The sequence below is a fragment of the Schistocerca americana genome, chromosome 9, assembly GCF_021461395.2.
Source record: "Schistocerca americana isolate TAMUIC-IGC-003095 chromosome 9, iqSchAmer2.1, whole genome shotgun sequence".
NCBI classification, from domain to species: Eukaryota; Metazoa; Arthropoda; class Insecta; order Orthoptera; family Acrididae; genus Schistocerca; species Schistocerca americana.
This window is the reverse complement of record NC_060127.1, coordinates 179,490,796-179,518,473: the sequence shown is the minus strand read 5'-3', so window position 1 is coordinate 179,518,473 and position 27,678 is coordinate 179,490,796. Positions and strand designations below refer to the sequence as shown.

The window sequence follows — 27,678 nt, the reverse complement described above, 5'->3', positions numbered from 1 at the left end:
TGGTAGATGACCTTTGGGAAAGGTAGATGCACCAGAGAGGCGATTCTGACGTTGCGATTGATAATGGAAGCAAGACTAAAGAAAACACATTCATAGGATTTGTCGACGTGTAAAAAACTTTTGACAATGTAAAATGTCGCAAGATGTTCGAAATTCTGAGAAAAATAGGGGTAAGCCATAGGCAGATGGCTCTGAGCACTATGAAACTTAACATCTATCGTCATCAGTCCCCTAGAACTTAGAACTACTTAAACCTAACTAACGTAAGGACATCACACAACACCCAGTCATCACGAGGTAGAGAAAATCCCTGACCCCGCCAGGAATCGAACCCGGGGACCCGGGCGCGGGAAGCGAGAACGCTACCGCACGACCACAAGCTGCGGACTCATAGGGAGAGGAAGGTAACACACAATATGTAAAAGAGCCAAGAGGGAATAATACGAATCGACGACCAAGAACGAAGTGCTCAAATTAAAAAGCGTGTAAGACAGGAATTTGGTCTTTCGGCACTACGTTCAATCTGTACATCGAAGAAGCAACGATGGAAATCAAAGAAAGTTTCAGGAGTGGAATCAAAATTCAAGGTGAAAGGATATCAATGGGACGATTCTCTGAAGACATTGCTATCCTCAATCAAAGTGATGAATAATTACGTGATATGCTGAATGGAATGAGCCAATACGGATTATGGACTTACAGCAAATCGAAGAAAGACGAAATCAATGAGAAGTAGCAGAAATGAGAACAGCGAGAAACTTAATGGCTCTGAACACTATGGGACTTAACATCTGAGGTCATCAGTCCCCTAGACTTAGAAATACTTAAACCTAACCAACCTAAGGACATCACACACATCCATGCCCGAGGCAAGATTCGAACCTGCGACCGTAGCAGCAGCGCGGTTCCGGACTGAAGCACCTAGAACCGCTCGGCCACAAAGGCCAGCGAGAAACTTAAATCGGGGCTGACGGTCACGAACTAGATAAATATAATGAATTCTGCTACCTAGGCAGTGAAATTACGAGTGACGGACGAAGCAAGGATGACATCAAAAGCAGACAAGCTATGGCAAAAAGAGCAATCCTTTCCAAGAGAAGTCTACTACTGTGAAACATAGTCCTTAATTTGAGGAAGACTTTTCTGAGGACGTACGACTGGAGCACAGCGTTACATGGTAGTGAAACATGGAGTGTGGAAAATCGGAAGAGAAGAGAATCGGCGCATTTTAGTCGAATGTCGAAAATTAGGTGAACTGCAAGGGTAAGGAACGAGGAGGTACTGGGCAAAATCGGAGAGAAAAAGGATATCTGGAAAACACTGACTTGGAGAAGGGACAGGACCTTTGGACATATGTTAAGGCATCAGGGAATGACTTCCATGGTACAAAAGGGAGCTATAAAGGGCATAAAGTGTAGAGGAAGACAGAGATTGGAATACAGCCAGCAAATAATCGAAGACGAAGGTTGCCAGGGGTACTCCGAGATGAAGATGTTTTCATAGGAGAGGAATTCGTGGCGGGCCCCATCAAACCAGTTTCAAAGATGGCCATGGGAATGTTGAAGACGATGACCGCTCTGGGATAGTGAACATATCAAAATGTGGAGACAGTGCGGGAACTTTTAAATGATGACCGTCATCTTAGTGCTAGATTAATTGCCGATGAACTGGGACTCAGAGTACGGTGTGGAGGATTGTGATGGAGAATTTGATGATGCGAAAAGTGTGTGCCAAACTGGTGCCAAAAGTTTTGTCGGTGGATCAGGTGAAATGGTGCATGACTGTTTGCCAGGAAAGGGTTCCATCCACTCACCCACTGATCAGTCTGGCCTACCAACGGAAGACAGCGAAACGAAAGCTGAACTTTTAAATTTAGCATTTGAGAAATCTTTCACGCATGAGGATCGTACAAACATACCGCCGTTTGAGTCTCTTACAGATTCCCGTATGGAAGACATAGTGATAGACATCCCTGGGGTTGTGAAGCAGCTGAATGGGTTGAAAATAAATAAATCGCCAGTTCCGGATGGGATTACAATTCGGTTTTACACAGAGTACTCTACTGCATTGGCTCCTTACTTAGCTTGCATTTATCGCGAATCTCTTGCCCAACGTAAAGTCCCAAGCGACTGGAAAAAAGCGCAGGTGACGTCTGTATATAAGAAGGGTAGAAGGACGGATCCTCAAAATTACAGACCAATATCATTAACATCGGTTTGTTGCAGGATTCTCGAACATAGTCTCAGTTCGAATATAATGAATTTCCTTGAGACAGAGAAGTTGCTGTCCATGCATCAGCACGGCTTTAGAAAGCTTCGCTCCTGCGAAACGCAACTCGCCCTTTTTTCACATGATATCTTGCAAACAATGGATGAAGGGTATCAGGCGGATGCCATATTCCTTGACTTCCGGAAAGCGTTTGACTCGGTGCCCCACTGCAGACTCCTAACTAAGATACGAGCATATGGGATTGGTTCCCAAGTATGTGAGTGGCTCGAAGACTTCTTAAGTAATAGAACCCAGTACGTTGTCCTCGATGGTGAGTGTTCATCGGAGGTGAGGGTATCATCTGGAGTGCCCCAGGGAAGTGTGGTAGGTCCGCTGTTATTTTCTATCTACATAAATGATCTTTTGGATAGGGTGGATAGTAATGTGCGGCTGTTTGCTTATAATGTTGTGGTGTACGGTAAGGTGTCGTCGTTGAGTGACTGTAGGAGGATACAAGATGACTTGGACAGGATTTGTGATTGATGTAAAGAATGGCACTAACTCTAAATACAGATAAATGTAAATTAATGCAGATGAACAGGAAAAAGAATCCCGTAATGTTTGAATACTCCATTAGTAGTGTAGTGCTTGACACAGTCACGTTAATTAAATATGTGGGCGTAACATTGCACAGCGATATGAAGTGGGACAAGCATGTAATGGCAGTTGTGGGGAAGGCAGATAGTCGTCTTCGGTTCATTGGTAGAATTTTGGGAAGATGTGGTTCATCTGTAAAGGAGACCGCTTATAAAACACTAATACGACCTATTCTTGTGTATTGCTCGAGCGTTTGGGATCCGTATCAGGTCGGATTGAGGGAGGACATAGAAGCAATTCAGAGGCGGGCTGCTAGATTTGTTACTGGTAGGTTTGATCATCACGCGAGTGCTACGGAAATGCTTCAGGAACTCGGGTGGGAGTCTCTGGAGGAAAGGAGGCGTTCTTTTCGTGAATCGCTACTGAGGAAATTTAGAGAACCAGCATTTGAGGCTGACTGCAGTACAGTTTTACTGCCGCCAACATATATTTCGCGGAAAGACCACAAAGGTAACAGAGATTAGGGGAGTTTGAGAGTGGAACTGGGAGAGAAGATGCTAGTTGTGGTACGAGGTACCCTCCGCCACGCACCGTATGGTGGATTGCGGGGTATGTATGTAGATGTAGAATGTTGATCTGAACCTTCTGGAGAAAGTGGTTACTGGTGATGAGACCTGAGTCTACAAGTATGATCCTGAGTCGAAGTGTCAAAGCTCAGAATGACACACTGCTTCCTTGCCGAAGCCCAAGAAAGCTCGCATGAGCAAGTCGTGTGTGAAATGCATGCTGTTTGTATTTTTTATAGTAAAGGATTCAAAAGGAGTTTGTTGCTCGTGGACAGACTGTCACAGGTGACTTTTACGCTGGAGTGCTCCGCCGCTTGAGGGCTCGAGTTCGTCACTTCCGCCCAGCCAATCAAAGGCGATTGGATTCTCCACCACGACAATGCGCCCGCACACACGTCGCGCGGCGCCGCAGAAGTTTTGGTCAAGTTCAACGTGACAACACTGCCGCAGCCACCATACAGCCCCGACTTGGCTCCAAGTGACTTTTTCCTCTTCCTCAGACTCAGACAAAGGGAAGCGATTCGACTCCATCGACGCTATCCAGCAGGCTTCGACGAGAGCCCTTGACAGCATGACGCCCGATGCCTTTCAGAAGGGCTACGAACAGCCGAACATTTTGATTGTCTTCATTTCATTCTACACCTGCTGGTTGTCCTCATTCGCAATTGCGAATACATTTAATGTAATACAGATACCTTGTCTAAATCATTTTTCAATTAGTTTTGATGATGTGATGACTTAACAAGACGATAACTGACAGAATCATCTGCAAACAATCGCAGAGGGTAGCATCTACACCGTTTATGTAGATAAGGAAACGAGGAACGCCAAATATTACTTCTATTTTACTCGATGACTTTCCGTTAGTTACTACCAACTGTGACCTTTCTGACGCCGGGCGTGGTGGCCGAGCGGTTCTAGGCGCTACAATCTGGAACCGCGCGACCGCTACGGTCGCAGGCTCGAATCCTGCCTCCGGCATGAATGTGTGTGATGTCCTTATAGGTTGGTTAGGTTTACGTAGTTCTAAGTTCTGAGGGACTGATGACCTCAGAAGTTAAGTCCCATAGTGCTCAGAGCCATTTGAACCTTTCTGACAGGAAATCACGAACCCAGTCCCATAACTGAGACGGTACAACATAAGCACGCAATTTGATTAGAAGTAGCTTGTGAGAAACGGTGTCAAAAGACATCTGAAAAATCTAAAAATATCTAATTTTGACATCCCCTGTCGATATCACTCATTACCTTGTGGGAATGAAGAGGAAACTGTGTTTCACAAGAAAGATATTTCTTTTACTCTTCGTTCGCTGTTTTTCAATAGCACGTTTTATTCGAGGTAATTGGTTCGAATGGCTCTGAGCATTATGGGACTTATCATCGGAGGTCATCAGTCCCCAAGAACTTAGAACTACTTAAAACTAAGTAGCCTAAGGACATCACACACATCCATTCCCGAGGCAGGTTTCGAACCTGCGGCCGTAGCGGTCGCGCGGTTCCGGACTGAAGCACCTAGAACCGCTCGGCCACAGCGGCCGGTTCGAGGTAATTCATGATGATGTTCGAAAGCAGTATACGTTCCTATCCTAAACCCTGCTGCAAATCAACGTTAGTGATGTTGCTCTGTAATTCAGCATATTACTCCTGTTTCCTTTCTTGGGTGTTGGCGTGACTTGTGCAACTTTCCACTTTTCAAATGCCGATCTTTCGACGAAAGAAGGGTTGTACATTATTGCTATGTATGGAGCTATTGCATCAGCATACTCTGAAAGCAATCCGACTGGCATACACCAGGACCGGAGTTGTTGCATTTACTAAATGATTTAAGCTGCTTCGCTACTCTTCCTCAGTTGCGCATGCGCGATTACCAGATGAGTCCTTCACCGTACAGACAGCTGCACTTGATACTTGCAGACTAAGACTAGCAGCCACAAGGAGATTTCGAGTAACTGCCTTGAATAAACGTGATGGGTTACAGAAAACGTGTGCCGGTGGGACACTACGTACCGAGTAGGCCGCCTGGGGAAGCCTGAAGAGTCAAATCTGTTGGCTGAAATTCACTAGCTGCACACCGAAGAGAACATTATTGTAATTTACTACATTTGCAGTTCCTAATCATGTTCCCAATCACGTTACTTCTTAAACCAATTGCAAATGCAGCCCTGAAGTGCTATTTCCTTGTTGTTGTTGTTGTTGTTGTGGTCTTCAGTCCTGAGACTGATTTGGTGCAGTTCTCCATGCTACTCTATCCTGTGCAAGCTGCTTCATCTCCCAGTACCTACTGCAGCCTACATCCTTCTGAATCTGCTCAGTGTATTCATCTCTTGGTCTCCCTCTTCGATTTTTAGCCTCCACGCTGCCCTCCAATACTAAATTGCTGATCCCTCGATGTCTCAGAACATGTCCTACCAACCGATCCCCTCTTCTAGTCAAGTTGTGCCACAAACTACTCTTGTCCCCAATTCTATTCAATACCTCCTCATTACTTATGTGATCTACCCATCTAATCTTCAGCATTCTTCTGTAGCACCACGTTTCGAAAGCTTCTATTCTCTTCTTGTCCGAACTATTTATCGTCCACGTTTCACTTCCATACATTGCTACACTCCATACAAATACTTTCAGAAATGACTTCCTGACATTTAAATCTATACTCGATGTTAACAAATTTCTCTTCTTCAGAAACGCTTTCCTTGCCATTGCCAGTCTACATTTTATATCCTCTCTACTTCGACCATCATCAGTTATTTTGCTCCCCAAATAGCAAAACTCCTTTACTTCTTTAAGTGTCTCACTTCCTAATCTAATTCCCTCAGCCGCTATTTCGTTATAACCTTGAATTGCAATAAAAATTAAAGGAGTTCCAGAATCGACCTCAAAAAATACAGATATTTGCAGTTTACTGTTAAGGGACAATTTTTCGGCCGGCATTGGGGGCCGAGCGGTTCTAGGCGCTACAGTCTGGATCCGCGCGACCGCTACGGTCGCAGGTTCCAATCCTGCCTCGGGCATGGATGTGTGTGATGTCCTTAGGTTAGTTAGGTTTAAGTAGTTCTAAGTTCTAGGGGACTGATGACCTTGGAAGTTAAGTCCCATAGTGCTGAGAGCCACTAAGTTTCTCGCTGTTCTCATTTCTGCTACTTCTCATTGCTTTCGTCTTTCTTCGATTTGCTCTAAGTGCTCAGAGCCATTTTGTGAACAATTTTTCGGATGGGTTGATAGCAGAGAACCACTGTCGACGTGAATAATTAATTACGATCAGAACGTGGAATTGGTATTAAATGTACTAGTCATTGTCAGTTTCTGGACTAATCTTAGACAGATTTGCATGCTACTTGGGAATAAGGGGATGTTTTGGAAGCACACTGGATGACACAAGCAGAGCGGAGCACCGGAAGAGTCAGGGACCTTGTTGGAAATTACAGCAAGTGGAAACCTTTGTTGTGGCGCCCGGATCCAGTAAGCACCTTTGCGACCCCCCACAGCGCCCCTGTGGAGATGGGCAACAGTTAGGAGGTCGTGTAGCTTTCGCTCACGCAAATATTTTACGAGATGGAGTGAAGATGAATGTTAGCGGCAGGTGCTACTGTCCCCCCAAGCTCAGAAATGCCAACTTTTGGATGGTCGCTTGAGATCGGTGTCTTGTAGATGAAAACAGAACTCCAAGCTAGGGTTTTGAAAACTGTGAGACGCCGCTGAAAGCGCAGCTTTTAGGAAAACTTTTAAGGATGTAAGACATACAGACATTTTTTCGTCTAAACTTTTCCAAGGGTGACAGAGTGTGACGCAGCTGAAACGCAGCTGCCTCATTGACCGAAGAGAGAGGCAGAAATAGTGAGGAACGACATTTTTCAGGGGAGTATAATGCAAAGGATTACTGTTGGTTAACCAAGTAAAATATCTAGCGCAGCGAAGGGAATCTGTGCTCTCTGTGGAGTTTTTTTTCAGTCAGTGGTCGGAACGCTGAACGGAATGAACAGTCTAATGAGTACACAGTATGGTTTGAGAGTAAATCGGAGAAAGACGAAGGTGATGAGAAGTAGTAGAAATGAGAACAGCGAGAAACTTAACATCAGGATTGATGGTCACGAAGTCAATGAAGTTAAGGAATTCTGCTACCTAGGCAGTAAAATAACCAATGACGGACGGAGCAAAGAGGACATCAAAAGCAGACTCGCTATGGCAAAAAAGGCATTTCTGGCCAAGAGAAGTCTACTAATATCAAATACCGGCCTTAATTTGAGGAAGAAATTTATGAGGATGTACGTCTGGAGTACAGCATTGTATGGTAGTGAAACATGGACTGCGGGAAAACCGGAACAGAAGAGAATCGAAGCGTTTGAAATGTGGTGCTATAGACGAATGTTGAAAATTAGGTGGACTGATAAGGTAAGGAATGAGCAGGTTCTACGTAGAATCGTAGAGGAAAGGAATATGTGGAAAACACTGATAAGGAGAAGGGACAGGATGATAGGACATCTGCTAAGACATGAGGGAATGATTTCCATGGTACTAGAGGGAGCTGTAGAGGGCAAAAACTGTAGAGGAAGACAGAGACTGGAATACGTCAAGCAAATAATTGAGGACGTAGGTTGCAAGTGCTACTCTGAGATGAAGAGGTTAGCACAGGAAAGGAATTCGTGGCGGGCCGCATCAAACCAGTCAGTAGACTGATGACCAAAAAAAAAAAAAAAAAAAAAGGTCGGAAAATTCAGTGTCCAGCCAGCCTGTACTGAAAAAAGTGGGAAACGATGTTTCATGGTCAGACGTCCTCGCTCAGACAGAACAGAGAGGAAAATCGGATGGATCGACGCAGCTACTGCTCACAGACAGGCTTCACTTCAGAGTCACTTCTCTGGTGCGTTTTGTGGACTTGGAAAATATTCCGCCATCTGAGACTAAGCCGCAGTAGAGGGCCGCTGGAGTTGCCAGTTACTGGAGTCACAGAACTTCAGTCAGTGACATCTACACTGTGGTCAGAGTGAGCCGCTACTGCATGAGGTACAGGTAACCCCGAGTTAATCTGTAGGTTGTTTCTGGAAGGACATCCAAAAATTTAACAGGACATGGGTCGGAGCAGTCAGGTTAAGGAGATATGAAAAGAAACTTGTTTTCCCCTTTGTCTAGCATTACTGTTTTCCAGCTTTTCCAGCAGTATGTGTACAGTTTAAGAGAACTCAATGACATGCACCTTGTGTACGGGGAGGTACGTTGCAATGCTCTCGCTGCTGAAAAGCTGTACAGGGTCTAACGTGTGTGTGAGACCGCTTCTGATCTACACTCCTGGAAATGGAAAAAAGAACACATTGACACCGGTGTGTCAGCCCCACCATACTTGCTCCGGACACTGCGAGAGGGCTGTACAAGCAATGATCACACGCACGGCACAGCGGCCACACCAGGAACCGCGGTGTTGGCTGTCGAATGGCGCTAGCTGCGCAGCATTTGTGCACCGCCGCCGTCAGTGTCAGCCAGTTTGCCGTGGCATATGGAGCTCCATCGCAGTCTTTAACACTGGTAGCATGCCGCGACAGCGTGGACGTGAACCGTATGTGCAGTTGACGGACTTTGAGCGAGGGCGTATAGTGGGCATGTGGGAGGCCGGGTGGACGTACCGCCGAATTGCTCAACACGTGGGGCGTGAGGTCTCCACAGTACATCGATGTTGTCGCCAGTGGTCGGCGGAAGGTGCACGTGCCCGTCGACCTGGACCGGACCGCACGGATGCACGCCAAGACCGTAGGATCCTACGCAGTGCCGTAGGGGACCGCACCGCCACTTCCCAGCAAATTAGGGACACTGTTGCTCCTGGGGTATCGGCGAGGACCATTCGCAACCGTCTCCATGAAGCTGGGCTACGGTCCCGCACACCGTTAGGCCATCTTCCGCTCACGCCCCAACATCGTGCAGCCCGCCTCCAGTGGTGTCGCGACAGGCGTGAATGGAGGGATGAATGGAGACGTGTCGTCTTCAGCGATGAGAGTCGCTTCTGCCTTGGTGCCAATGATGGTCGTATGCGTGTTTGGCGCCGTGCAGGTGAGCGCCACAATCAGGACTGCATACGACCGAGGCACACAGGGCCAACACCCTGCATCATGGTGTGGGGAGCGATCTCCTACACTGGCCGTACACCACTGGTGATCGTCGAGGGGACACTGAATAGTGCACGGTACATCCAAACCGTCATCGAACCCATCGTTCTACCATTCCTAGACCGGCAAGGGAACTTGCTGTTCCAACAGGACAATGCACGTCCGCATGTATCCCGTGCCACCCAACGTGCTCTAGAAGGTGTAAGTCAACTACCCTGGCCAGCAAGATCTCCGGATCTGTCCCCATTGAGCATGTTTGGGACTGGATGAAGCGTCGTCTCACGCGGTCTGCACGTCCAGCACGAACGCCGGTCCAACTGAGGCGCCAGGTGGAAATGGCATGGCAAGCCGTTCCACAGGACTACATCCAGCATCTCTATGATCGTCTCCAAGGGAGAATAGCAGCCTGCATTGCTGCGAAAGGTGGATATACACTGTACTAGTGCCGACATTGTGCATGCTCTGTTGCCTGTGTCTATGTGCCTGTGGTTCTGTCAGTGTGATCATGTGATGTATCTGACCCCAGGAATGTGTCAATAAAGTTTCCCCTTTCTGGGGCAATGAATTCACGGTGTTCTTATTTCAATTTCCAGGAGTGTATTTTCCTGCAGTAATGGACTGTGCGGCTAGTCCCGGCGGAGGTTAGAGTCCTCTCTCGGGCATCGGTCTGTGTGTTTGTCCTTATGATAATTTGGGTTAAGTAGTGTGTAAGCTTAGGGACTGATGACCTTAGCAGTTAAGTCCCATAAGATTTCATACATATTTGAACATCTGTTTTCCCATCACAGTTGCGCATGGACGCTCTGTGAGTTGTTTGAGCAATTTGGTGTTGAACCTACGACCTGTAAGGTACGAAGATGCCATCTCATGCATGCAGAGTTCGGAAGAGTGCAGCAGTATGGACAGTGATGTAATCAGACAATGATCTCAATGTCAGTTCCACTACACTCCCTGTAAAAGAAACGTCATCGCTAACAGAAATTCGTGTATGTGTTCAGGCGTAACTATATGTTAGCAAAAATGAAAATCTTAGATTTTCGTTGTTAAGGACTATTTCTACTCTAAGTATGACTTCATGACATAGCAATGTCAGCAAAATTACGCACAGGATGGTAAAATATTGATATTGGGTGTTCACAACTGTGAAGCGAAATACCTAGCTATTATAAGGTTCTTTAATAGTAGGATGGTTGATGACCATGTCTGGGGGTCGATAAAAATACAAACAAATTAAATACAATTGCGGCCAGAAATACCAATTACGTTGAAATGCACTTTCAAATACCCAAAATTGAGAGCGGATCGGTAAAGAGCAATCAAAAAGAAGTACACAATTTAACAAATCCATAGTACGAGACGCAGTCCGGAACCGCGGGACTGCTACGGTCGCAGGTTCGAATCCTGCCTCGGGCATGGATGTGTGTGATGTCCTTAGGTTAGTTAGGTTCTACGTTCTAGGGGACTGATGACCATAGATGTTAAGTCGCATAGTGCTCAGAGCCATTTGAACCATAGTACGAGAGTTGGAACTTTAATAGTGGCAACTATTTATTTACAGCTCGTACAAAATAGATACGTGTTTCAAAGTTTTACTGACCTTCAAAGTAGTCACCAGCATTGTGTATAACGCGTTGCCAGCGACGTGGAAGTCGTAGGATACTCTTAGCAATGACAGTTGTGTTGACAGTTCGAGCGGCGCGGTCTACTGGTCGACGAATTTGTAACAGTTCTGAAGCGAATGCCGTGAAGTCTTACCTTCACTTTAGAAATCGAGTTGAACTTACGAGGGCTTAAGTCAGGGGAGTGCAGTAGGTGGTATAGCACTTAGCAGCCCCATCAGTCAAACAAATCAGTAACAGCTTGCACTGTACGTGCTTGAGCATTGTCCTGCAAAATGATGGTCAGGCCCTGCAGAAAGTGTCATCACTACTGCCTCTATGCTGTTCATTTTTGGGACACAACCTGGGACCAGCTTAGAGAGAGAATACTGGTGACTTCTTTGAAAGTTAGTAAAACTTTGAAACACGTATCTATTTTGTACGATCTGTAAATAAACAGTTGCCACTGTTATAGCTCCAACCCTTGTACAAAGCACTCTACAGTGGCCCTTTTCGTTAGGTCGGATATCTCGCGTTTCTGCTTCAATTAAGTCAGACAATCGTGAATATGTTTAACTACAAAAATTAGGAAAGATGGAGATGGCCTTAGTTCTGTGTGTCAACTGGATATCACTTGCTGGCATAGCAGGAGTGCGTGTGTTTACCTTGCATCGACGGCGGCTGTGACTGCTGTCGGTTCGAGCTGTGAACCTGAGAATCTATTCTAAACCTCTTTCGACTGTTTAACACCAGTCGGATACATTTCCTAAAGCTTCAGTGAAGATGGGACACCTAGTTATTGCCTAGCTAAGTTAAATGGCATGGTACACGCTATCTGGCTGGAATAGTGCATACGTCGTTGCCCTTAAATCGCTTGCAAGTGTTAACCGTCAGTGCACAGTGTGGTTCTCTGTACCAGGAGACTGCAGTTTAACTCATTATGAGCTAAGTCGAGCCTGTGAACAAGTGCTGACATAATGACTCTCGCAATCGTCTGAGCGCGGCGAGCGTCGCGTTGCTCAAACACTCATCGATTTACTGCAAGAGGAGAAGCGAATTACTCTGCAATTTCCCTATATCAAAGCTGGTGGCCACACGTTTTCTTTCTGGCCAATCTGCACTTGTTATAACTCCACCAGCTAAAGTTTTTTGTAGCCTATCACAGGTGTCGTTTCTTTCATAGGGCAAAGTTTAACTTCTGCAATGTAATACTGAGATAAAGAGCTTTTTATTTCATTCGAGTCTCAGCACAGGTGGCTACAGTGAATCACCAGTGTTTTGAATTGTGTTTCTCTGGACGTTTATCTGGCATCTCCCGCAGAGTTCCTGTAGAAAGGGTTTCTGAAGGGTCATCGTTAAAAGCAGGGACAAGGGGTGGCTTTTGCCGATGGCCCACGCAGTGGCTGCAGCGTCTCATTGTGTCCGCTTGATGTCCTGATGGGCGGTTTGAGCCGAATGTGGGACTGTCATGTCGTCATAAAATTCTCCTTCCCTCAGAACTACACACCTCGTAGCTCAGGTCGGCGAAATTACCTGCATGCAGTTACTAGTGTGCGTGTTAGTGATTTATATTCAAGAAATGCCAGCTTGTTTATTCGATCTGCATATTAATAAAATTCAGACACTTTCACGTAACTATTGTGTACAGGGTGTTTCAAAAATGACCGGTATATTTGAAACGGCAATAAAAACTAAACGAGCAACGATAGAAATACACCGTTTGTTGCAATATGCTTGGGACAACAGTACATTTTCAGGCGGACAAACTTTCGAAATTACAGTAGCTACAATTTTCAACAACAGATGGCACTGCAAGTGATGTGAAAGATATAGAAGACAACGCAGTCTGTGGGTGCGCCATTCTGTACGTCGTCTTTCTGCTGTAAGCGTGTGCTGTTCACAACGTGCAAGTGTGCTGTGGACAACATGGTTTATTCCTTAGAACAGAGGATTTTTCTGGTGTTGGAATTCCACCGCCTAGAACACAGTGTTGTTGCAACAAGACGAAGTTTTCAACGGAGGTTTAATGTAACCAAAGGACCGAAAAGCGATACAATAAAGGATCTGTTTGAAAAATTTCAACGGGCTGGGAACGTGACGGATGAACGTGCTGGAAAGATAGGGCGACCACGTACGGCAACCACAGAGGGCAACGCACAGCTAGTGCAGCAGGTGATCCGACAGCGGCCTCGGGTTTCCGTTCGCCGTGTTGCAGCTGCGGTCCAAATGACGCCAACGTCCACGTATTGTCTCATGCGCCAGAGTTTACACCTCTATCCATACAAAATTCAAATGCGGCAACCCCTCAGCGCCGCTACCATTGCTGCACGAGAGACATTCGCTAACGATATAGTGCACAGGATTGATGACGGCGATATGCATGTGGGCAGCATTTGGTTTACTGACGAAGATTGTTTTTACCTGGACGGCTTCGTCAATAAACAGAACTGGCGCATATGGGGAACCGAAAAGCCCCATGTTGCAGTCCCATCGTCCCTGCATCCTCAAAAGGTACTGGTCTGGGCCGCCATTTCTTCCAAAGGAATCATTGGCCCATTTTTCAGATCCGAAACGATTACTGCATCAAGCTATCTGGACATTCTTCGTGAATTTGTGGCGGTACAAACCGCCTTAGACGACACTGCAAACACCTCGTGGTTTATGCAAGATGGTGCCCGGCCACATCGCACGGCCGACATCTTTAATTTCCTGAATGAATATTTCGATGATCGTGTGATTGCTTTGGGCTATCCGAAAAATACAGGAGGCGGCGTGGATTGGCCTCCCTATTCGCCAGACATGAACCCCTGTGACTTCTTTCTGTGGGGACACTTGAAAGACCAGGTGTACCGCCAGAATCCAGAAACTATTGAACACCTGAAGCAGTACATCTCATCTGCATGTGAAGCCATTCCGCCAGACACGTTGTCAAAGGTTTCGGGTAATTTCATTCAGAGACTACGCCATATTATTGCTACGCATGGTGGATATGTGGAAAATATCGTACTATAGAGTTTCCCAGACCGCAGCGCCATCTGTTGTTGAAAATTGTAACTACTGTAATTTCGAAAGTTTGTCTGCCTGAAAATGTATTGTTGTCCCAAGCATATTGCAACAAACGGTGTATTTCTATCGCTGCTCGTTTAGTTTTTATTGCCGTTTCAAATATACCGGTCATTTTTGAAACACCCTGTAAGTAGGCTGTTTAGGTTTTTATGTTGGTAACGTCACGTAGCGCTCTGTATGAAAATCACTGGCTGTGCTGTGTGCAGTCTGTGGCTGGTTGGCATTGTTGGAACGTTTGCTATTGTAGTGTTGGGCAGCTGAATGTGAACAGCGCGTAGCGTAGCGCATAGAGATGGGCAAAGTGAAACATGTAGCTGTTTCGAAACAAATGAAACAATACAATGTAATGTTTCGATACGCTCTTTCGAAACAGTGAAACAGCTTGCGTTTTGTAATCTAATATCCCTACACATTTTATTTTATAATCTTGAATGTCTACTGTATAGGTATGTCCATATAAACACAAATGAGGTGCGAGAGCGCTAATCATATCGCAGAAAGTATGAAACTATCACTTAGGTCTCATAGCAGTTTCGTATTTCCTGCAGAAAATGCGCTGCTTTCGTGTCGTGTGACTTTCATACTTCTCAATTGGCTGAGGACAGCCATAGCTGAAGACAGAAGAACCACCACGAACGGAACTGGAGGTGGGAGCAAACTGCAGAAACAACGGATATGCTACTGGGATTCCCACATTCCGTTAGTATGGGTAATATACCCATCCTGCATACAAAGGGAATCATTATGGATAACAGGCACAGTGACTACAGACTCACAAATGACGCCAAATAATTTTAATAAATAACAAAATATAACAGAAAAAAAGTTTGTCTTTCAAGGTGTTTCGAACCGTTGCTATAAATTCAGCATGCTTCCCAGCCCTTCCCGTCCACCATTACACTATCAGTGATATGTCAAACAGATTGCTTGCAATTATACCTACATAAAATTTATGTATATGTCTAATAAGTGTCACTCTACGCCTTTTTTATTCAAAATGTTGTAGGCTTACTTGCGTTTCTTAATATGACTATTGCACATGAACAGAGAAGCGTATGTTATTAAAAGAGTGTAATTTAACTAAATGATTTTCACATATTTATTATTTTGAATGTGAATAGTATGCGTTGTTTTATTGTTTGGTTAGTGTTTATTAAGCAGATGTCATGCCATTTCGGAATAAGACCATCAGCTAGAAACGAAGCTTTATTTTCGGATATCTTAAGCTTCATGCTATTGCTTGTCAAAAATATTTCGACACTCTTGAAAGTATTTCATGAAGTGGTATGTTGTGTTTCAGTACCTGTGCCGAGCCCGAATCTCGTCCGACACAGAGTGGAATGAAACATCACTGTTTCGATACAATTAGTCCGTTCCAAGCACAGGTGGACTGAAACAGCCTTATTTTGAAACAACGATACAGTTCCTGTGTCTGGCTCGAGATCGAATCTGGTCCGGTTATCTGAGACAGGGGCGGAATGAAACACCACTGTTGCGAAACAGTGAACCACAGCCGTTCCGAAACACTGAAATAGTTCCACGCATCGATACACTGTATCGAAACATAGAAACAGTGGCCAAGTCTAGTAGCGCAGTTGGAGGTGAGCCGCCAGCAGTGGTAGATGTGGGGAGATAGATAGCAGAATTTTGAGAGCGGACGATCGGGACGTGTGTTCGTCAGAAAAAAGAAATTTTTAAGACTGGATGTCATGAACTGATTTTTATATATATATATATATATATATATATATATATATAATGACTTTTGAACATTATTAAGGTAAATACATTGTTTGTTCTCTATCAAAATCTTTCATTTACTAAGTATGCCTATCACTAGTTAGTGCCTTCAGTAGTTAGAATCCTTTATTTTCTGGCAATATTGGCACTCGCTGTATTGGAGTAGTTCGAGTAACGAAGATTTTTGTGAGGTAAGTGATTCATGAAAGGTATAGGTTATTGCTAGTCAGGGCCATTCTTTTGTACCGATTATTGAAAGTTAGATTGCGTTGCGCTAAAAATATTGTGTCAGTTTAGTGTTGATAAGAATAAGTAAAGAGAGAAATGTCTGAGTACGTTCAGTTCTGCTCAGCTGTTTGAAAATCAAACAACGTAAGAGGTTTTCCAGCGCCGTCATTTTTAAATTTTTCTAAGGGGACGTTTCAATTGTTTCAGGAATTCAATGTAAGGTGTGCTATTTTTTGACACCCTACAACGGTACGATTTCCCAACAGGCATCATCTGTCAGTGTTCACTTATCTCGCTCAACAAATGTGGGAGAGACTAGTTCATTGAGAAGAAGAAACGAGGGTCCCGGCAACATGAGGACCATTTTTGAGACCCAATTTTGAGGAGGAGGCATGCTGGAACGTATTGCAGTGGATCCCAGTACAGGTAGTCATCGTAATGCATGTGAAGTGGGCGCTGCACGTACTAGTGCGTGGCGAGTACTCCACGAACAATTGTGATATCCGTATCACCCACAATGAGTCTACGGATTGCTTGTGACTGACTTCGAACCAAGGGCCGCATTATGTCAGTGGTTGCTCCAGTAATGGATTGATCGACCAGATTTCCTCCAAATTGTGCTGTTTACTGACGAGGCTACACGTAATTGTGATGGCCTTTCGAACAGTGAGAATAGCCATGTGTGAGATGAGGAAAACTCTCATGCTGTAGTGCACTCACACCATCAAGTAAGTTTTTCTGCGAATATCTGAGCTGTCGCTGTAAGCGAAGACCTCATTGGGCTGTATTTTCTGCCTGACCATCTGAATTGGCGCCTGTACTTGAGGTTCGAGCAAAGAGTTCCATCCTTGGGTGTTCATGAGAGGATGTGGATACAACAGGATGGTGCACTGCCTCACTTCAGCATGGATGTTCGCAACCATCTCAGAGCTGTATTTCCTGGTCGCTGATTGTAGTGGGAGGTCCTACTCCGTGGTCTACAATGCCACCTGACACGAGTTCTCTTGATTATTTCCTATCGCGATATCTAAAGTCACTTGTGTGTGAGGCCCCAGTGGATACGGAGATGGAATCAGTAGCCAAAATTGTAGCTGTCTGTGATGTGATTCAAAACACAATACGCATATTTGTCTGGTTGCATCAGAATCTTGTTCGCTGATGTCATACTTGCATTGAGGTTGATGCCCATCAGTTTCAACATATTTTGTAAGATGCAGTGCAAATAGTTGGTTCATTGTGACAGTGATGGTATTTGCAGTTAACTATAACTAATGTAAATCAAAAAGTACACATTAATGTGATTTTATTGCTGCTATCTCCTTAAGCCGGCTTCTCTGACCCCAGGTTCAATACCTCAATTTATTCAGTGGAGCATTCTCTGTGTCCTGTGTGACTACAATCTCAGAACCTCACTCTAAACATTTATCTTGCAAAGTCATGAATACTTTGCCTTGAAAATCCACAACAGATTTGACAGATTCCCTTCAACAACCTATAACGTTCTATAGTGCTCTTCTAAATTTCGTGACAGTCATTTAGTATCTGCGTGAGTTACTTTCAGTCTTTTCCCAACTGTCACGGTAGATTTATCAGATTTGCCTTTGTTCACTGAGCCGTGGCGGCTCGGGTTTGATCTATCGAACGTACCGCGTATAATATTATCGCTGTATAGCGGAGGATAGAGAGAAGTGGCGCCCCCTCGTGGGGGAAGTCGGCGGGGCACCTGCGACAGTCGAGTAGTTGGATTTTGGAGGGCGAGCAGAAACAGCGAGATAGGCGGTAGTGCGCGGAGCGTGAAGCCGTGTCTGCTGACGCCGCGTGTGGTGGAAAGAGGAAAGTTTGCCACGTTACCTGACTGTGTTTGGGCGTTTGCGGCGGACTTGGTTGGTAGAGGCGCCGATGCTGTCGGGAACATGCTGCTTCCTTGTTTATGATGGATTTACCGCTTGCTTCCAGTGACTATATTCTCGTGTCTATGGCTCTGTGACTGATATGATGCCATTGCGAGCACAGTTGGATTGGATGTAAGCAGCATTTTCTTCTCACTGTCCATCGTTCTGGCGATTACTGAGTGTGCTTGCCGTTGAGGTGTATTTACTGAGCAGTCTGCTTTGGACGCTTGACCTTACTATTAGGTCCAGATTGTATACCGATTAGGTTCCTTTCAGATTACGCTGATACAATAGCTCCCTACTTAGCAATCATATACAACCGCTCGCTCACTGATAGACCTGTACCTACAGATTGGAAAATTGCGCAGGTCGCACCAGTGTTTAAGAAGGGTAGTAGGAGTAATCCATCGAACTACAGACCTATATCATTGACGTCGGTTTGCAGTAGGGTTTTGGAGCATATACTGTATTCAAACATTATGAATCACCTCGAAGGGAACGATCTATTGATACCTAATCAGCATGGTTTCAGAAAACATCGTTCTTGTGCAACGCAGCAAGCTCCTTATTCGCACGAAATAACGGCCGCTATCGACAGGGGATCTCAAGTTGATTCCGTATTTCTAGGTTTCCGGAAAGCTTTTGGCACCCGTTCCTCACAAGCGACTTCTAATCAAGCTGCGGGCCTATGGGGTATCGTCTCAGTTGTGCGACTGGATCAGTGATTTCCTGTCAGGAAGGTCGCAGTTCGTAGTAATAGACGGCAAATCATCGAGTAAAACTGAAGTGATATCAGGTGTTCCCCAGGGAAGCGTCCTGGGACCTCTGCTGTTCCTGATCTATATAAATGACCTGGGTGACAATCTGAGCAGTTCTCTTAGGTTGTTCGCAGATGATGCTGTAATTTACCGTCTAGTAAGGTCATCCGAAGGCCAGTATCAGTTGCAAAGCGATTTAGAAAAGATTGCTGTATGGTGTGGCAGGTGGCAGTTGACGCTAAATAACGAAAAGTGTGAGGTGATCCACATGAGTTCCAAAAGAAATCCGTTGGAATTCGATTACTCGATAAATAGTACAATTGTCAAGGCTGTCAATTCAACTAAGTACCTGGGTGTTAAAATTACGAACAACTTCAGTTGGAAAGACCACATAGATAATATTGTGGGGAAGGCGAGCCAAAGGTCGCGTTTCATTGGCAGGACACTTAGAAGATGCAACACGTCCACTAAAGAGACAGCTTACCCTACACTCGTTCACCCTCTGTTAGAATATTGCTGCGCGGTGTGGGATCCTTACCAGGTGGGATTGACGGAGGACATCGAAAGGGTGCAAAAAAGGGCAGCTCGTTTTGTATTATCACGTAATAGAGGAGAGAGTGTGGCAGATATGATACGCGAGTTGGGATGGAAGTCATTAAAGCAAAGACGATTTTCGTAGGGGCGAGATCTATTTACGAAATTTCAGTCACCAACTTTCTCTTCCGAATGCGAAAATATTTTGTTGAGCCCAACTACATCGGTAGGAATCATCATCAGAATAAAATAAGTGAAATCAGAGCTCGAACAGGAAGGTTTATGTGTTCGTTTTTCCCGCGCGCTATTCGGGAGTGGAGTGGTAGAGAGATAGTATGATTACGGTTCGATGAACCCTCTGGCAAGCACTTAAATGTGAATTGGAGAGTAATCATGTAGATGTACACTCCTGGAAATGAAAAAAAGAACACATTGACACCGGTGTGTCAGACCCACCATACTTGCTCCGGACACTGCGAGAGGGCTGTACAAGCAATGATCACACGCACGGCACAGCGGACACACCAGGAACCGCGGTGTTGGCCGTCGAATGGCGCTAGCTGCGCAGCATTTGTGCACCGCCGCCGTCAGTCTCAGCCAGTTTGCCGTGGCATACGGAGCTCCATCGCAGTCTTTAACACTGGTAGCATGCCGCGACAGCGTGGACGTGAACCGTATGTGCAGTTGACGGACTTTGAGCGAGGGCGTATAGTGGGCATGCGGGAGGCCGGGTGGACGTACCGCCGAATTGCTCAACACGTGGGGCGTGAGGTCTCCACAGTACATCGATGTTGTCGCCAGTGGTCGGCGGAAGATGCACGTGCCCGTCGACCTGGGACCGGACCGCAGCGACGCACGAATGCACGCCAAGACCGTAGGATCCTACGCAGTGCCGTAGGGGACCGCACCGCCACTTCCCAGCAAGTTAGGGACACTGTTGCTCCTGGGGTATCGGCGAGGACCATTCGCAACCGTCTCCATGAAGCTGGGCTACGGTCCCGCACACCGCTAGGCCGTCTTCCGCTCACGCCCCAACATCGTGCAGCCCGCCTCCAGTGGTGTCGCGACAGGCGTGAATGGAGGGACGAATAGAGACGTGTCGTCTTCAGCGATGAGAGTCGCTTCTGCCTTGGTGCCAATGATGGTCGTATGCGTGTTTGGCGCCGTGCAGGTGAGCGCCACAATCAGGACTGCATACGACCGAGGCACACAGGGCCAACACCCGGCATCATGGTGTGGGGAGCGATCTCCTACACTGGCCGTACACCACTGGTGATCGTCGAGGGGACACTGAATAGTGCACGGTACATCCAAACCGTCATCGAACCCATCGTTCTACCATTCCTAGACCGGCAAGGGAAGTTGCTGTTCCAACAGGACAATGCACGTCCGCATGTATCCCGTGCCACCCAACGTGCTCTAGAAGGTGTAAGTCAACTACCCTGGCCAGCAAGATCTCCGGATCTGTCCCCCATTGAGCATGTTTGGGACTGGATGAAGCGTCGTCTCACGCGGTCTGCACGTCCAGCACGAACGCCGGTCCAACTGAGGCGCCAGGTGGAAATGGCATGGCAAGCCGTTCCACAGGACTACATCCAGCATCTCTACGATCGTCTCCATGGGAGAATAGCAGCCTGCATTGGTGCGAAAGGTGGATATACACTGTACTAGTGCCGACATTGTGCATGCTCTGTTGCCTGTGTCTATGTGCCTGTGGTTCTGTCACTGTGATCATGTGATGTATCTGACCCCAGGAATGTGTCAATAAAGTTTCCCCTTCCTGGGACAATGAATTCACGGTGTTCTTATTTCAATTTCCAGGAGTGTAGATGTAGAGGTCCATTGCGTAAGGCCGCGTTTATCCTGTGAGGACCTGTGTTCTGCATTTAAAAACTTAGTTGTTGTCAGTCACTGAATTGCTCAAATGCATTCATACTTCTCTGCTTAGGTGTTATTGTTTTACGCCCCTCTGAATGGGAAAATTATAAAGAGCCTTACTATTACTGGCCTTCTTGTGTGCCACTGACTTGGTTGTATATTTCAGTCACGTAATTGGTGCGTTTATTGTAACGAACCGATGTCTGTTTCTGACTGTTTCCCTGTGACATTGAGTGTTAATCTTGTAACGAACACTGTTTTAGATATTTTAATCAGTGTGTTGCAGGACATATCTTATTTCTGCCTCGCAAGTGGAGAGCGGAGGTGGTTTATTGACCATGATGATGTGTTGGTAGATCCATTTCACAAGTCCAGGCCAGTCACCCGGGGATTTAGAAGTTGTATGTTGTGCTAAGTTAATACTCCTTATTTTAACCGTAGTGCGCTCATGCAGGAAGTTTATGTGGTTTTGCGCAGATTGCGCGGTATGTTTAGATGACTCTGAATTCACTGTGTTAAGTGGTGTCCTCTGAGGTGCTGGAAGTAGTGGATAGACAGCTGTTTTGGGCACGTTGTAGATGCAAATAATTTATGTCCTTATTACGTTGGTGAGTTGCTTGCCCTTTGTGTCACAGGCCGTGCTAATTTCATTAATTTCGCCAGCAGTCTTCGCAGAGGCTGCGGGAGGAACCGACCCACTGTGGCAAGCAGTTACGTAGTCGCGCCGGCCCACCGTAGCGGGCGTTGTTTACTATCCCGACGCCTTCCTGTACTAGGTGGCGGGAGCGTGTTGACTGGTTTCTTACGGCTTGCAGTCTGGAAAACCGTGCCTTTGGTGTACACGTGGAAGACTTATGTTTTGCTTCCAGTACCTCGGAGTGGCTCTATGTGGGTAATGAGAACGACTTATGTTGTTGGTGGCTCAGGCCGAAAGTGGCTCATTTGCTAAACGGAAGGTGTATATGCATTTCTTTCCCATAATTCTGTAAACATGTTTAGGTGGTTGTGTTTTTTTTCTTAAGTCAATTGAGTTGTTGTTCAGAGGTTACTATGTATGGCCATTAACTTATGCAGACATTTAACAGCGAGGAAGTGTATTGAATTCTGGTTTCAAGTTGTGTTGATTATGTGGGGAAATTGCTTTGAACAGACATTTAATTAATTAGTAAACAACTGAATGCTATTTGTGAGTTGAAGTTTATGTGCCTAAACATATTAACGATTATTTTTAGTAGTTCACTTACGCAGTTAGGCGATTTTCAAGGCCTGTTGTGTTGTTTCCTTTTAAAGTATTATCAATGTCATTAATAAAGAAGTGTGTTGTAAAAAAAATAAACAGTGAATGAAGTGCCTCAAATCCCTTTGGTCCACATCTTCCGTCACTCACCCTTTGGTGGTATTAACAAACATTGAAAGCCCATTTCATACAGGTCGCCATTTATTGAGAAGTTGACATTGGTTGTCATTATCATCATGTGTGATGGAATAACTGTCAATGAGATTTCGAATATCATTTTGCTTGATTTGTGAATTGTCTAAGTTTGATATGCAAATAAAAACAGTTAATTATGTGTTCCACAGAGGTAGAAATTCTCCTTCCCACCCAAACCCGTGCAACCCACTTATGTACATTACATCTATTGGTTCGCCCACCTATTCGATAGCCAAGCTCTTGACAACGACCTTATGTGGGCCGATCGGAGTCGTATCTCAAGAATTCGGCACAATTTATCAGAAAATTAAACGGCATAGTGGTACAACCAGAGGACTTATTACTTAGTTTTGATGTGGTATCGTTATTCACTATGGTTCAGCTCAATAAACTGTTGTAACAGCTGAATCGGATTTTTCCTCCCAATGTTGCAGATGTTTAAATATTGCCTCATAACTACGTATTTCAAACGGAACGATAGGTTCTACGAACAGGTGGATGGCGCCGCTATGGGGAGCCCGTTACGGCCGGTTGTGGCGAACTTCTTTATTGAAAAATTCGAGGAGCAAACGTTGGAAACTGTGAACCAGAAACTGAATATTTGGTTGCATTACGTGGATGATACGTTTGTTTCGTGGCCGCATGGCAGGGAGGAACTGGATCGTTTTCACAAACATCTGAACATGATCAATCCGAAGTTTACCATGCAGGAGGAGGCAGGCGAAAAATTAAATTTCCTTGATGTGGTAGTTTTCAAGAAAAAAGACGGTAGCTTGGGCCACACCGTTTACCGAAAATCCATGCACACAGACCGTTACCTACACCGGAATTCGAATTACCATTCACAAAAAAGGGAGGCATCATAAAAACGTGGGCGTATACAGCAATGAAATCTGCTAAGCACAGCGACTTGACGCAGAATTAAAACATTTCATCGATGCATTGCTCAGGAATAGGTATTCGTTTGCTCGGGTGAAAAGAGCGTTAAGAACACCGCGTAGAAATCACAGCGGTGCTCAAGCGACGGTGAAAAACTTTTCCTGCCTTTCGTTAAGGGGAGTTAGAACTGAAAAAGTAATTTATTTTATTTTTTTAAATATAATCTATACCGGTTGGAAATGTTAAAATTTTTACGTGCATTACTTCAAGATCTAATATAATCGGTAATTTTTTTCTGTTAGGAGGCTGTGGACTGCTGTGTTGTAAAGGTTAAATTACGTGTTTGTATTCTTCATGTCCAGAAGAAGATGGGCTCCAGGTTGAGGAAGTTGAAACAAAGTTGGAGAGACAAGGCACTTTTTGATAGTAAAACCATAAGAGGCAGGCTGACAGACAAAACGATTGATGAACTACAGCAGGATGGCCATTAAAAATAATACTGAGGATTTGTTGAAAATGAAGCAGGCAGTATGGGCTACCTTCTTTCACAGCCTGTCAACTGATGAACAACCAATACACCACCTTTGCCCTCCTGGGCCTGATTCATGGAGCAATTACAGCAATGCCCAGTACCAGTCGTACAGCCACAAACATTCCATCGCAGCAGTAGTCATGGACACCGTAAAACCTGTTTAGAGAGACCTGGCAAACCCTATGGAAGAAGTGTCTGCATGGTCAGACTCAAAATCCCAATGAGTCGTTCAATAATCTTATGTGGACTCGCTTACCAAAAAATGTTTTTGTTGGAATGAATAAACTAAAGTTGGTGGAGGGGTCAGTGATTCTGTTATTGCTTTTAATGATGGCAACATGGGTAGGGCGAAAGTGCTGCAGCATGTGGGAATTAATCCTGGAGCAAACTGCATCAGAGAACTTGAACGGATAGTCAAGGTTCGCATTGATAAAGCAGAGCACGCAGCACAGTTGACAACTAAGGAGTCGAGAAAGAAGAAAAGAAGAAAAAAACTTGGAAAAAGATCAAGAGGATGATATACAGCATGGTGCAGGTTGCTTCTGAGTGACTAAAAATAAAAAAATAAGCATATATTAAGTGAGTTACAGTCTTTTGAAACTTTGAAAGCCGTTCCTGAAAATTTACATTTTCCTTTGCATTTTTCCCTATATCTCAGAAACCACTTCGAGTAGAGTATTGAAATCTTCTGATAGTAATAACATACATATCCTGAGTCTACTGAACTAAAAGAAATGGTTCAAATGGCTCTGAGCACTATGGGACTTAACATGTCAGGTCATCAGTCCCGTAGAACTTAGAACAACGTAAACCTAACTAACCTAAGGACATCACACACATCCATGCCCGAGGCAGGATTCGAACCTGCGATCATAGCGGTCGCGCGGTTCCAGACTGAAGCGCCTAGAACCGCTCAGCCACCAAAGGCCGGCAACTAAAAGAAGAACATAGTGTTACGTATAGTTAAAATTATTTAGGATAAAGTACAAAACAATTACACAAAATTTTAACCGTGTAATTAAAAAATTGTATTTCCGAAATTAGTGGCCGAAATGCAATTACTATAGTTCAGTAGAATGAAAACATAGAGTTTAATGTCTACATCTACATCTATAATCCGCAAGCCACCCAACGGTGTGTGGCGGAGGGCACTTTACGTGCCACTGTAATTACCTCCCTTTCCTGTTCCAGTCGCGTGTGGTTCGCGGGAAGAACGACTGCGCGCTCGAATCTCTCTAATTTTACATTCGTAATCTTCTCGGGAGGTACAAGTAGGGGGACGCAGTATATTCGATACCTCATCCAGAAGCGCACCCTCTCGAAACCTGGACAGCAAGCTACACCGCGATACAGAGCGTCTCTCTTGCAGAGTCTGCCACTTGAGTTTGCTAAACATCTCCGTAACGCTACCACGCTTACCAAATAACCCTGTGACGAAACACGCCGCTCTTCTTTGGATCTTCTCTATCTTCTCCGTCAACCCGACCTGGTACGGATCCCACACCGATGAGCAATACTCAAGTATAGGTTGAACGAGTGTTTTGTAAGCCACCTCCTTTGTTGATGGACTACATTTTCTAAGGACTCTCCCAATGAATCTCAACCTGGCACCTGCCTTACCAACAATTAATTTTATATGGTCATTCCACTTCAAATCGTTCCGCACGCATACTCCCAGCCAAGTTTCATTTCAATGGCTACAGTGAAGCAAAGTCACTTAATTTAATATTGTCTGGATAGGGCGTTCCTACTCCCGTTAAGGACGTCACTGACCGCATAGGAAAGATCTTGAAAAAGCGAAACATCGCCGTAGTATGCAAAGCACCCGGAAGATACAACATCACCTAAAATCGGCCAAGGATGCTCTCCAATCGCTGGAGAAAGAAGGAATTTATAGGGTTTCGTGTAGTTGCAGGGAGGTTTTCGTGGGTATTACAAAAAGAGCAGTCAGGAAACGGCTGGTGGCAGAGCACGGGTTGCTCCCCCCTGGGGGGGTGGGGGGGGGGGAGGCGACTGACCTGCGCAGGGCGAGAGGTCGAGGGTGCCCTTCTCGAGGCAGGTCTGCTCGGTAGGGCAGTAGCAGTGGTGCTCCGGGTTGCCCTTCATGTCCGGCAGCTCGGCCGTGTACCTGTTGCCGGGCACGCCCATGTACTCCGCCTTGCGCTCCCAGTTCGCGCCCAGAGACCTGCAACATTGCAAATACCGTGATGGAGGCAGGAGGACTCCTAAAACCGGGTTCGATGATTTAACGCAGACTTTCATCTACTGGGTGGACGCGAATACCACCGACTTAAACTGGAATACTTTTCAGTGATATTTTCTGACTGTTTTGATGTGTCTCGTGGTCACAAAAATAAAAATGGCTTCAAAATAGCTGGTTAGTCGCGAAATAGTAGTCACAGGATGTTTCTGGACCACTTTTTTTAAAAAAATCATTAAGCGTTTCGGCTTCTGCCCGCCTTCCGATGACTTGGTACAGTCCCAAGAAAAAAAAAATAATGATTTGATCAAGTAATACTTGTCAGATAAAATGAACGGAGAACAACTGTCAATTCACGAAATTAGAAGCATCAGAGTTTAAGGATTGGGAAACCCTAGTGGAGGATATTTGTGAAGTGAATACAGATAAGACGCATAAGATCGATACACGCACATTAAGACATTATTTGAACTGCAGTCAGACGACAACAGAAGTTTTCCATATGTTACGTAAAGTAGGGACATCCAGTAGCCCACTGGATCATGGATTAAACACGTGATGGAGCTATTTGACACTGCGCCTAGGGATACAAGCACTGACGCCAATGGAAGCTTTCCAGTATACGTGAGTGGTAACATCGAGTGGAAACCTCTAAGAGAAATCAAACATTAAGATATTTACATGTCAAAGGAGCCATCTAATGTAAATATCCCAAACGGCTATTATCGAGGGTCAGCCAAGACTTACAAGGGGAGGCCGCCAATTGTGAAATTCAGATTCGATTCATACTGCGCATAATAAAAGCTCATGGCCAGAGGTGTAATGTGGCAAAGCACCAAGATGCACTACTCAGCCGTTGTCGAGAAAATCGACAGTTAAAAGAAACCGTTGCGGTGAAATACTTTCTACGATTAACAGATTTCTACAGCGTGGTGGTGCAGCGGTAAGCGCTCGGGTTCGTAATCCGAAGGTCGCCGGGTCGAATCTCGCTCCATGCAACTTTTTTTTTAGTATTTGTTTTTTGTAATTTATATATATATATATATATATATATATATATATATATATATATATATATATAATTCCCGGCAATCAGTTGCAACAATTATGCATGTAATAAGTTGTTGAAAGTTGTTTGTCGTGGAAAAACTGGCGACTTCGAACATCATTATGTTTTCCGCAAACAAAGTTGTATTTCACAAATGTTATTAATTGTCTTCATAATGTTAACCACGTATAGTTAACGGAAGACGTAGAAACGAATACGTGTAGCGTAAGTCAAACGTTCGAATTAGAATAGAGACCCCACGAACACAAACTTGCTGTGGCAGGTATGAAATATAAACTCCGTTACTCGCTCGTTACACTTGAAGGACAGATGTTGAATGGGCCGAAACGAGCCGCCGCATAACAGCGTAGTTGCCTGCTAACTTCGAAAGAAGGTAGATGCGGTCCCTAGCGCAACTTATAACATCGTC

General features: G+C 45.1%; 1 protein-coding gene across 1 annotated transcript in view; it reads right to left on the bottom strand.

Moving 5' to 3' along the window:
- LOC124551118 (sensory neuron membrane protein 1-like) overlaps window positions 1–27,678 on the bottom strand; it is a 291,988-nt gene that overhangs the window by 75,048 nt on the left and 189,262 nt on the right. The window contains exon 7 of the mRNA XM_047126065.1: window positions 26,019–26,185. Within this exon, the coding sequence (XP_046982021.1) occupies window positions 26,019–26,185 (167 nt within the window). The remainder of the gene's footprint in view (window positions 1–26,018; window positions 26,186–27,678) is intronic.